Genomic DNA, 13,233 nt, shown 5'->3' on the forward strand with positions numbered 1-13,233 from the left:
GGCAAAGATTCCCAGTGTATGTGATGCTCGTCGTTTGATACGACGCAGACAGTCTGTTCTTTTGAATTTTGAAGTTAAGTCTTTGCCTGACGAAAGTGATTCTAAGACACACTTGAAGTTGGAAGTTTACATACACCTTAGCCAAATATATTTGAACTCAGTTTTTCACATTTTAAGAATGTGAGATGTCAGAACAATAGTAGAGAGAATTAATTATTTCAGCATTCATTTCTTTCATCACATTCCCAGTGGGTCAGAACTTTACATACACTCAATTAGTATTTGGTAGCATTGCCTTTATATTGTTTAACTTGGGTCAAACATTTCAGGTAGCCTTCCACAGGCTTCACAAAATAAGTTGGGTGAGTTTTGCACCATTCCTCCTGACAGAGCTGGTGTAACTGAGTCAGGTTCGTAGGCCTCCTTGCTCGTACACACTTTTTCAGTTCTGCCCACAATTTGTCTATAGAATTGAAGTCAGGGCTTTGTGATGTTCAGTCCAATACCTTGACTTTGTTGTCCTAAAAACTTCTCTAGGGTAGGGGGCAGCATTCTGAATTTTTGATGAAAGCATGCCCAAATTAAACAGCCTGCTACTTGGGCCCAGAATATATGATATGCATATAACTGGTAGATTTGGATAGAAAACAATCTAAAGTTTCCAAAACTGTTAAAATAGTGTCTGAGTATAACAGAACTGATTTGGCGAAAACCTGAGAAATATCCGTTCAGGAAGTATTTTTGTTGTTGTTGGTTTTGTCGTTTTCATTTCAATTCCAGTTGTACAGTATCCATTGACTTAGGACTCAAATTGCAGTTCCTATGCATTCCACTAGATGTCAACAGTCTTTAGACATTGTTTCAGGCTTGTATGATAAAAATGAGGGAGTAAGAGCAGTCTGAATGAGTGGACCCTGACGTGACACAGAGCTTTTTCATGAGCAATCCCGAGAGAGTGCCTTTCTTGTTTACCTTTTATATTGACGACGTTATTGTCCGGTTGAAATATTATAGATCATTTAGGCTAAAAACAACCTGAGGATTGAATATTAACATCATTTGACATGTTTCTATGAACTTTACGGATACAATTTTAATTTTTTGTCTGCCTGTTTTGTCTGCGTTTGAGCCTGTCGATTACTGAAGAAAACGCGCAAACAAAACAGAGGTTTTTGGATATAAAGAGACTTTATCGAACAAAAGGAACATTTATTCAGTAAATGAATGTATTCTGAGTGCCACCATATGAAGATCAAAGGTTTGATTTTATCTCTATTTCTGACTTGTGTAACTCTTCTACATGGCTGGTTACTGTTTGTTCTCAAATATTCTCAAATATTCGTAAGGTATGCTTTCGCCATGAAGCAATTTTAAAATCTGACAACGGGTTTGGATTCACAAGAAGTTCATCTTTAAACCTATGTAAAATATGTTTTGTTTTCTGAATTTTTATAATGAGTATTTCTGTATTTGAAATTGGCGCTCTGCAATCTCACTGGATGTTGGCCATGTGGGACCCACATACCCTAGTGAGGTTAAGCCATTTTGCCACAACTTTGGAAGTATGCTTGGGGTAGTTGTTCATTTGGAAGACCCATTTGCGACCAAGCTTTACCTTCCTGATTGATGTATTGAGATGTTGTTTCAATAAAGCCACATCATTTTCCTTCTCATGAAGCCATCTATTTTGTGAAGTGCACCAGTCTCTCCTGCAGCACAGCACCACCACAACATGATGCTGCCACCAACACGTGCTTCACGGTTGGGATGGTGTTCTTCGGCTTGCAAGCCTCCCCCTTTTTCCTCCAAACATAACAATGGCTTTATGGCCAAACAGTTCATTTTTGTCAAACCAGAAGACATTTTTCCAGAAGGTATGATCTTTGTCCCGATATGCAGTTGCAAACCGTCGTCTGGATATTTTGCAGTGGCTTCTTCCTTGCTGAGGAGCCTTTCAGGTTTTGTCAATATCGGACTTGTTTTACTGTGGAAATAGATACTTTAGTACCTTTTTCCTCCAGCATCTTCACAAGGTCCTTTGCTGTTGTTCTGGAATTGATTTGCACTTTTTACACCAAAGTATGTTCCTTTTCTAGGAGACAGAACGCGTCTCCTTCCTGAGCGGTATGACGGCTGCGTGGTCCATGGTGTTTATACTTGGGTACTATTGTTTGTACAGATGAACGTGGTGCCTTTAGGGGAGAGGAATGGGTTGATCTATTGCCTTTAGGCATTTGGAAATTGCTCCGAAGCAAGAACCAGACTTGTGGATGTCTACAATGTTTTTTCTGAGGTCTTGGCTGATATCTTTTGATTTTCCCATGATGTCAAGCAAAGAGGCACTGAGTTTGAAGGTAGGCCTTGAAATATATCCACAGGTACACCTCCAATTGACTCACATGATGTCAATGAGCCTATCAGAATCTTCTAAAGCCATGACATTGTTTTCTGGAATTTTCCAAGCTGTTAAAGGCACAGTGTATGTAAACCTCTGATCCACTGGAATTGTGATACAGTGTGAAATAAGTGAAATAATCTGTCTGTAAACAATTGTTGGAAAAATGAATTGTGTTATGCAGAAAGTAGATGTCCTAACCGACTTGCCAAAACTAGTTTGTTAACAAGAAATTGGTGGAGTGGTTGAAAAACGGGTTTTAATGATTTCAACCTAAGTGTATGTAAACTTCTGACTTCAACTGTATATAAGTTATCCTGTATGAGCGTATGTACCTCATACATTACGTTGTTACAGGTGTCCAGCTTATGGGCAGGTGGCAGCAGTGTGTAGGTGGGAGGGTCCAAGGAGTGAGAAATGTGCAGAAGGGAATTTAGACAAAAGAATGTGTAGCATTGGGGAAAGTAATGGAATGTGTTAATTGTAGGGGTGCCCATGGAGCTGTGGATCAGAAATGTCCCGTGCGAGAGAGATGCAGGTTGAGGTTTCCAGGGTTAGAGTAGACCAGGAGTTGTCATATGCTGAGGCAGTGAAGAAAGTAGAGGAAGATGGGTCAAGGGGGAGGGATCCTGAGATGAGTAGTAGATATGTACCAGTACAGAGGGACAGGCCAAAAAAGTGATATGTAAGATTTAGTAAGATTGGATTTTTATCATTTATAGCAATGGTTATCAAGAGTACTGCAGGGATGGAACTGAAGATGCAGAAAATTGAGGTGGCAGCTGCAGAGGGGTATTTTGACTTGACATCAGAAGAGTTACAGGATGTGTTAAATGGGATAAGGACATGAGGAATAAATACATGGAGTAACGGGGGTGTTCATGTTATATCATTTTGAAAGTGTAGTGTTAGATGGTAAGGTATTTATTTATGACATTTTATCTATGAAGTGTAAGGGAGTTGTACTCCGGTCTAGTAGGTGGCGGTAATACAACAAATTGGAAGCCAACCGCCGTTAAACCTCATAGAAGAAGAAGAAGAAGAAGGCTGGCTGATAGGCTAGCTGATAGGCTGGCTCGCCGGGTGGTTCGTTGGTTGAGTAAATTAAGATCTCTTCCACTCCAAGCTAATCTTATGATGATCTTTGATGGGCCCTGGGTTTTTTCATTGAATGAATGAATTAATATACTCTGCGCTCCCTTTACCCCAGGTGGAGAATGAGTTTAAGTCGGAGTATGAGGAGTTATCCCAACAGTGTAAGCAGTTTGCTAAAGACCTTCTGGATCAGACCAGGAGCTCCAGAGAGCTGGAGATGATCCTGAACTACAGAGACGACATCAACCTGCTGGAGGAGGAGGGAAACAACGACCTGGCTAGACTCAAACTGGCTATTAAATACCACCAGAAAGAGGTATGAGTTTATACTATACACACTACTACACTACTACACTACACACTACACACTACACACTACACACTACTACACTACTACACTACACACTACTACACTACACTCTACTACACTACACACAACGACCTGGCTAGACTCAAACTGGCTATTAAAATCACCAGAAAGAGGTATGAGTTTATACTATACACACTACAACACTACTACACTACACACTACACACTACACACTACTACACTACTACACTACACACTACTACACTACACACTACTACACTACTCCACTACACACTACACACTACTACACTACTACACTACACACTACTACACTACACACTACTACACTACTCCACTACTACACTACTACACTACACACTACTCCACTACTACACTACACACTACTACACTACTACACTACTCCACTACTACACTACACACTAATACACTACTACACTACTACACTACTACACTACTACACTACACACTACTACACTACTACACTACTACACTACTACACTACTCCACTACACACTACTACACTACTACACTACTACACTACACACTACTACACTACTCCACTACTCCACTACTCCACTACTACACTACACACTACTACACTACTACACTACTACACTACTCCACTACTCCACTACTATACTACACACTACTACACTACTACACTACTCCACTACTACACTACACACTACTACACTACTACACTACTCCACTACACACTACTACACTACTCCACTACTACACTACTACACTACTCACTACTCCACTACTCCACTACTCCACTACTACACTACTACACTACTCCACTACTCCACTACTACACTACTACACTACACTGAACAAAAATATAAAACAACATGTAAAGTGTTGGTTTCATGAGCTGAAATCAAAGATACCAGAGATTGTCATTACTCACAAAAACCTTATTTCTCTCACATTTTGTGCACACATTTCTTTACATCGCTGTTGGTGAGAATTTGTGATTTGCCAAGATAATCCATCCACCTGACATGTGTGGTGTATCCAGAAGCTGATTAAACAGCATGATCATGACACAGGTGCACCTTGTGCTTGGGACAATTAAAAGGCCGTTTTGTCACGCAACACAATTCCACAGATGTCTCAAGTTTTGAGGGAGCGTGCAATCGGCAATGCTGACTGCAGGAATGTATACCACAGCTGTTGCCAGAGAACTGAAGGTTAATTTCTCTACCATAAGCCGTCATTTTAGAGAATTTGGCAGTATGTCCAACTGGCCTCACAACCGCACACCACGTATAACCACGCCAGTACAGGACCTCCACATCCAGCTTCTTTACCTGCGAGATCGTCTGAGACCATCCACCCGGACAGTTGATGGAATTGAGGATGATTTCTGTCTGTAATGAAGCCCTTTTGTGGGGAAAAACTCATTCTGATTGGCTGGGCCTGGCTCCCCCATTGGTGGGCCTATGCCCTTCCAGGCCCACCCATGGCTGAGCCCCTGCCCAGTCATGTGAAATCCATAGATTAGGGCCTACTGAATTTATTTCAATTGACTCATTTCCATATACCAACTGTAACTCAGTAACATCGTTTACATTTTTGCGTGTTGCGTTTATATTTTTGTTCAGTGTATATATACACTACTACTACACTACTAGAGTACTACACTCTACTACACTACAACAGTACTACACTACCCTGCTACACCACTATACTACACTACTACAGTACTACACTGCTACACTACACTACTACATAACACTACTACACTACTACACTGCACTGCTACAGTACTACACTACAATACTACACTACTACATAACACTACAACAGCACTACACTGCTACAGTACTACACTACAGTACTACACTACTACAGTACTACACTACTATAGTACTACACTACCACACTACAGTACTACACAAATACACTACAGTACAACGCTAATACATTACGACAAGAGATACACCACAAAATTACATAGAGAGAGACCACACAACTACATAAAGAGACCACAACACTACATAAAGAGAGAGACCACAACACTACATAAAGAGAGAGACCACAACACTACATAAAGAGAGAGACCACAACACTACATAAAGAGAGAGACCACAACACTACATAAAGAGAGAGACCACAACACTACATAAAGAGAGAGACCACAGCACTACATGAAGAGAGAGACCACTACATGAGAGACCACAACACAACTACATAAAGAGAGAGACCACAACACTACATAAAGAGAGAGACCACAACACAACTACATAAAGAGAGAGACCACAACACTACATAAAGAGAGAGACCACAACACAACTACATAAAGAGACCACAACACTACATAAAGAGAGAGACAACAGCACTACATAAAGAGAGAGACCACAACACTACATAAAGAGAGAGACAACAGCACTACATAAAGAGAGAGACCACAACACTACATAAAGAGAGAGACCACAACACTACATAAAGAGAGAGACCACAACACAACTACATAAAGAGAGAGACCACAACACTACATAAAGAGAGAGACCACAACACAACTACATAAAGAGACCACAACACTACATAAAGAGAGAGACAACAGCACTACATAAAGAGAGAGACCACAGCACTACATGAAGAGAGAGACCACAGCACTACATAAAGAGAGAGACCACAGCACAACTACATAAAGAGACCACAGCACTACATAAAGAGAGAGACCACAACACTACATAAAGAGAGAGACCACAGCACTACATGAAGAGAGAGACCGCAACACTACATAAAGAGAGAGACCACAACACTACATAAAGAGAGAGACCACAGCACTACATGAAGAGAGAGACCACAGCACAACTACATAAAGAGACCACAGCACTACATGAAGAGAGAGACCACACAACTACATAAAGAGAGAGACCACAGCACTACATGAAGAGAGAGACCACAACACAACTACATAAATAGACCACAACACTACATAAAGAGAGAGACCACAACACTACATAAAGAGAGAGACCACAACACTACATAAAGAGAGAGACCACAGCACTACATGAAGAGAGAGACCACAACACAACTACATAAAGAGAGAGACCACAACACTACATAAAGAGAGAGACCACAACACTACATAAATAGAGAGACCACAACACTACATAAAGAGAGAGACCACAACACTACATAAAGAGAGAGACCACAACACTACATAAAGAGAGAGACCACAGCACTACATGAAGAGAGAGACCACAACACTACATGAAGAGAGAGACCACAACACTACATAAAGAGAGAGACCACAGCACTACATGAAGAGAGAGACCACAACACAACTACATAAAGAGACCACAACACTACATAAAGAGAGAGACCACAGCACTACATGAAGAGAGAGACCACAGACTACATGAAGAGAGACCACAACACTACAAGAAAGAACACAACTACATAAAGAGACCACAGCACTACATGAAGAGAGAGACCACAGCACTACATGAAGAGAGAGACCACAACACTACATAAAGAGAGAGACCACAGCACTACATGAAGAGAGAGACCACAACACAACTACATAAAGAGACCACAACACTACATAAAGAGAGAGACCACAACACTACATAAAGAGAGAGACCACAACACAACTACATAACGAGACCACAACACTACATAAAGAGAGAGACCACAGCACTACATGAAGAGAGAGACCACAACACTACATAAGGGTTTCAGTGACTTCATTAGATGTGGTTGCTGATGCGTATATGGTTGAATCATCAGTATACATGGACACACATGCTTTGTTTAATGCCAGCGGCAGGTCATTAGTAAACAATAGAAAAGAGTAGAGGGCCTAAAGAGCTGCCCTGTGGTACACCACACTTTACATGTTTAACATTAGAGAAGAGGTTGAAAAGCCACAACAAATGTTTTTTCAACAGCAGGTTATGATCAATAATATCAAAGGCTTCACTGAATTATAACAGTACAGCTCTCACAATATTCTTATTATCAATTTCTTCAACCAATCATCAGTCATTTGTGTCAGTGCAGTACATGTTGAGTGCCATTCTCTATTAGCATGCTGAAAGTCTGTTGTTAATTTATTTACAGAAAAATAGCATTGTATGGATGGTTCCGACCTTGAATATGTGGACATCTATAAGTACCTAGGTGTCTGGCTAGACTGTAAACTCTCCTTCCAGACTCATATCAAACATCTCCAATCGAAAATCAAATCTAGAGTCGGCTTTCTATTCCGCAACAATGCCTCCTTCACTCACGCTGCCAAACTTACCCTAGTAAAACTGACTATCCTACCGATCCTCAACTTCGGCGATGTCATCTACAAAATTGCTTCCAACACTCTACTCAGCAAACTGGATGCAGTTTATCACAGTGCCATCCGTTTTCTCACTAAAGCACCTTATACCACCCACCACTGCGACCTGTATGCTCTAGTCGGCTGGCCCTCGCTACATATTCGTCGCCAGACCCACTGGCTCCAGCTCATCTACATGTCCATGCTAGGTAAAGCTCCGCCTTATCTCAGTTCACTGGTCACGATGGCAACACCCTCCCGTAGCACGCGCTCCAGCAGGTGTATCTCACTGATCATCCCTAAAGCCAACACCTCATTTGGCCGCCTTTCGTTCCAGTTCTCTGCTGCCTGTGACTGGAACGAATTGCAAAAATCGCTGAAGTTGGAGACTTTTATCTCCCTCACCAACTTCAAACATCTGCTATCTGAGCAGCTAACCGATCGCTGCAGCTGTACATAGTCTATCGGTAAATAGCCCACCCATTTTTACCTACCTCAAACCCATACTGTTTATATTTATTTACTTTTCTGCCCACTTTGCCAATAAAATAAAATAATTGGAAACATCAAATGGTTTTGTGATGAATAAGCCATCTGATTTGATGAAAGATGGAGTTGAACTTGTCTTTCTGCCCATAATTTAATTTAACCCTCCTGTTGTGTTCGTTTGATGTGAATTCATTCTGTGTTCCCGGTCCAAAATGACCGCCCCCATTATAGCTGGTTATAAATCCATAATAATACATATATTATCACCTAATGTTGTGTTAGATCTTTTTATCAACTTAAGTTCTTGTGAACATTACAAGTTTTGAACTTCTATTTGCTATTTATGGCCTGTAGGCCCCATTGACCTGAGCTCATACAACTCGTTTGTGAGTAAAACAAGCATAATGTATGGATTATTTTGACGAAAACAAATACTCAGATGAAACATATTGTGCTATTTATCACAGACGACTTTGTGTCAAAGTTTAACAAGGACTCTCTCCTCCTCACCAGTGTCATGATCAAAGATATGATCAAGAGCCTCACATACAGTATATATTTTGGTCATTGTGCTACTACAGAATGAATTGTGATCAAGGCATTAAAAAAGCTTTATATACCAGAGCTGCGAGAAAAGTTATATATATATTATTGAAACCATGTTGCGATTGTTTGTGAGAATGCCAACAAGTGTGGTTCCCATGGGGGAAATATTCTATTGGGGAAAGGTTGCCATGGAAGCCAAGAAGGGGAGTGTGGTGCCCATCTGATGAATGGGCATGTGCCTGAACTCAATGTTATACACTAATTGTAGTCTCACCCATTCATTTCTAATGACCCTGCCACGGCTGTTGAAGGATGTGGAACAAGGTGCAGCGTGGTGAGCGTACATTTGACTTTAATTAAGAAATGACGCCGACGAAACAATACAAAACAAACCGTGAAGCTTATAAGGCTCTGTGCCATCAAACAAAGTTAACTTCCCACAAACACAGGTGGGAAAAAGGGGACCTAAGTATGGTTCCCAATCAGAGACAACGATAGACAGCTGTCCCTGATTGAGAACCATACCCGGCCAAAACATAGAAATAGAAAATCATAGAAACACAAAACATAGAATGCCCACCCCAACTCACGCCCTGACGAAACCAAACTAGAGACATAAAAAGGATCTCTAAGGTCAGGGCGTGACAGACCCGGTCATTTTTGACCCACATATACACCACATGTGTACAAAAAAGTTAAATAAAACACACACAATTTTATGGAAATCGTCAACATTTATTTTGTGTGTTCAGATGCCCTGTATGGACAAACTCATGGAACCTGATGACAATCAGATTAAATTAACTACATTTTTCAGAGAGAAAACTTGTAAATCAGAACACAGCAGGAGGGTTAAAGTACTCCAACGTTTTTTCCATCATTATTTACTTAATTGCTCTTGGCTTCATAATACAGTTTCTTCTTCTTTTTGTTGAGTTTGGTCACATGATTTCTCAATTTGCAGTAAGTCAGCCAGTCAGCCAGCCAATAATTGGAAGAAGCAATTTCATAAACTCATCAAGTGCAGCGTCTGGATGCTTCTCATTAATCGCATCAGACCAGATGCGCTCTGGCAGCTTTCATGGCTGGGATCAGTTATATCCTCTTCTGGTGCACAGCTTCAGGATAGTTTTTGTTGAGAAAGATATACGTTCCTCTCAATTTCTTAGCTCTTTCCAGAACAGCTACCTTGTCCTTGAATGTCAGGAACTTGACCACTATTGGCCTGTCACCTGGGCCGGCGGTGGGTTTTCCAGTCCTGTGGGCGCGCTCCACCTCAATCTTCCTGTGGTCTGTCTTCAATTTCTCAGAGATCATTTCCCTCACTTTGTCCTCTGACTCCATTCAGGTCTCATGTGGAGATTCTGTAGTCCTCTGACTCCATTCAGGTCTCATGTGGAGATTCTGTAGTCCTCTGACTCCATTCAGGTCTCATGTGGAGATTCTGTAGTCCTCTGACTCCATTCAGGTCTCATGTGGAGATTCTGTAGTCCTCTGACTCCATTCAGGTCTCATGTGGAGATTCTGTAGTCCTCTGACTCCATTCAGGTCTCATGTGGAGATTCTGTAGTCCTCTGACTCCATTCAGGTCTCATGTGGAGATTCTGTAGTCCTCTGACTCCATTCAGGTCTCATGTGGAGATTCTGTAGTCCTCTGACTCCATTCAGGTCTCATGTGGAGATTCTGTAGTCCTCTGACTCCATTCAGGTCTCATGTGGAGATTCTGTAGTCCTCTGACTCCATTCAGGTGTCATGTGGAGATTCTGTAGTCCTCTGACTCCATTCAGGTGTCATGTGGAGATTCTGTAGTCCTCTGACTCCATTCAGGTCTCATGTGGAGATTCTGTAGTCCTCTGACTCCATTCAGGTCTCATGTGGAGATTCTGTAGTCCTCTGACTCCATTCAGGTGTCATGTGGAGATTCTGTAGTCCTCTGACTCCATTCAGGTGTCATGTGGAGATTCTGTAGTCCTCTGACTCCATTCAGGTGTCATGTGGAGATTCTGTAGTCCTCTGACTCCATTCAGGTCTCATGTGGAGATTCTGTAGTCCTCTGACTCCATTCAGGTCTCATGTGGAGATTCTGTAGTCCTCTGACTCCATTCAGGTGTCATGTGGAGATTCTGTAGTCCTCTGACTCCATTCAGGTGTCATGTGGAGATTCTGTAGTTCATGTTGTTCCTTCTTGATGATCCCTTGAGTCTGATTTACCTGTCATTGTTGTCATGGATGCACACACAGAACTGATGTCCTCTCTCAATGACTTACAGATTGCTGTCATCTTGCTGTTCTCCTGTTTCAACTCATCGAGCTAACCCTAGGAGAACTGCAAACTGTTCTTCAGGTCCTTGACCTGGTCTGGTCAGGTCGTCCATTCAGTATTTGGACAAAACACTTGAAGCTATTTTCTTGTTGTACTAACAACTGCTAGTAGGTCTCTTTTTGTTTGTTTAAAAGATCCTTCATATGTGACACCACTGTGTCTCAACAGTACTCAACGGTTCTCCCACCGGCTTTGGTCTTTGTCATGGTAGCTAGCATTGTAGGTTACGCTGTTACTCCTCGCAGTTCCAGACAGGGCAGGTTACAGCAAAGATTGAAAACAACAAACAGCAGGGGTCTAGACAGCCACAAACCCAGGACAATCCACAGTCCCAGCCACAATGGCTAACCGCGTCCCGAGCTGCGTTCAAGAAAACCCTGCTAGCTTGATATGCATCTAGGCTAGCTGTGACACCAAATAGCTCCTCAGACCCATCCTTGGTCGGTAGGATCACTGGAAAGAGACAAGCAGTCCCAGGAACTGATGCAAGCAGTACCAGCAACTGATGCAAGCAGTACCAGCAACTGATGCAAGCAGTACCAGGAACTGATGCAAGCAGTACCAGCAACTGATGCAAGCAGTACCAGCAACTGATGCAAGCAGTACCAGCAACTGATGCAAGCAGTACCAGGAACTGATGCAAGCAGTACCAGCAACTGATGCAAGCAGTACCAGGAACTGATGCAAGCAGTACCAGCAACTGATGCAAACAGTACCAGCAACTGATGCAAGCAGTACCAGGAACTGATGCAAGCAGTCCCAGGAACTGATGCAAGCAGTACCAGCAACTGATGCAAGCAGTACCAGCAACTGATGCAAGCAGTACCAGGAACTGATGCAAGCAGTACCAGCAACTGATGCAAGCAGTACCAGCAACTGATGCAAGCAGTACCAGCAACTGCATCGCAGGATCCAAACCAAGAACTTTCCAATACACTTTCAAGCAACAAACTTTTCAAACAAACAAAACCAAGCTCTTCCTCGTTCCGCATTCAACAGGAAGTGATGTAAAAGATGTAAGGTGACTACGTCAAGCGCTAAACTCTCAGCAGTAGTAATCACACCAAAGGGGCGACCAGGGCATTCTTACCGAACCACATTACCTTTGTTTTGGAGGTTTGCAGAACAAGGTTAAGGGCAGAGAAAGCTTGTTGGACACTAAGAAAGATTTGTTGTAGAGCGTTTAACACAAAATCTGGGGAGGGGCCAGCTGAGTATAAGATTGCATCATCTGCATATAGATTAAATGGATGAGAGAGCTTCCTACTGCCTGAGCTACAGTGCATTCGGAAAATATTAATAATTCTTGACTTTTTCCAAATGTTGTTGTGTTACAGCCTTATTCTAAAATGGATGAAGCTAACATTTTATTTATTTAATCTACACACAATACACCATAAGGTCCCACAGTTGACAGGTGGAAGAAATTGTCCGTAGAGTTCTGAGCCAAACTGAGCAATCGGGGGAGAAGGGCACTCTGACAGAGCTCCAGAGTTCCTCTGGGGAGATGGGAGAACTGTCCAGAAGGACAACCATCTCTGTAGCACTCCACTAATAAGGCCTTTATGAAGAGTGGTACGACTCTGAGAGCCCGGACTTGAACTCGATCGAACATCTCTGGAGACCTGAAAACAGCTGTGCAGCGACACTCCCCATCCAATCTGACAGAGCTTGAGAGGATCTGCAGAGAAGAATGGGAGAAACTCCCCAAATACAGGTGTGCCAAGCTTGTAGCGTCATACCCAAGAAGACTCAAGACTGTAATC

At 42.1% G+C, this 13,233-nt stretch overlaps 1 protein-coding gene across 1 annotated transcript in view; it reads left to right on the forward strand.

Moving 5' to 3' along the window:
- LOC118379845 (short transient receptor potential channel 4-like) overlaps positions 1-13,233 on the forward strand; it is a 140,903-nt gene that overhangs the window by 70,410 nt on the left and 57,260 nt on the right. Inside the window, 1 exon segment of the mRNA XM_052520345.1 lies at positions 3,606-3,806. Coding sequence (XP_052376305.1) covers positions 3,606-3,806 — 201 coding nt within the window.

Source organism: Oncorhynchus keta, chromosome 6 (assembly GCF_023373465.1).
Source record: "Oncorhynchus keta strain PuntledgeMale-10-30-2019 chromosome 6, Oket_V2, whole genome shotgun sequence".
NCBI lineage: Eukaryota > Metazoa > Chordata > Actinopteri > Salmoniformes > Salmonidae > Oncorhynchus > Oncorhynchus keta.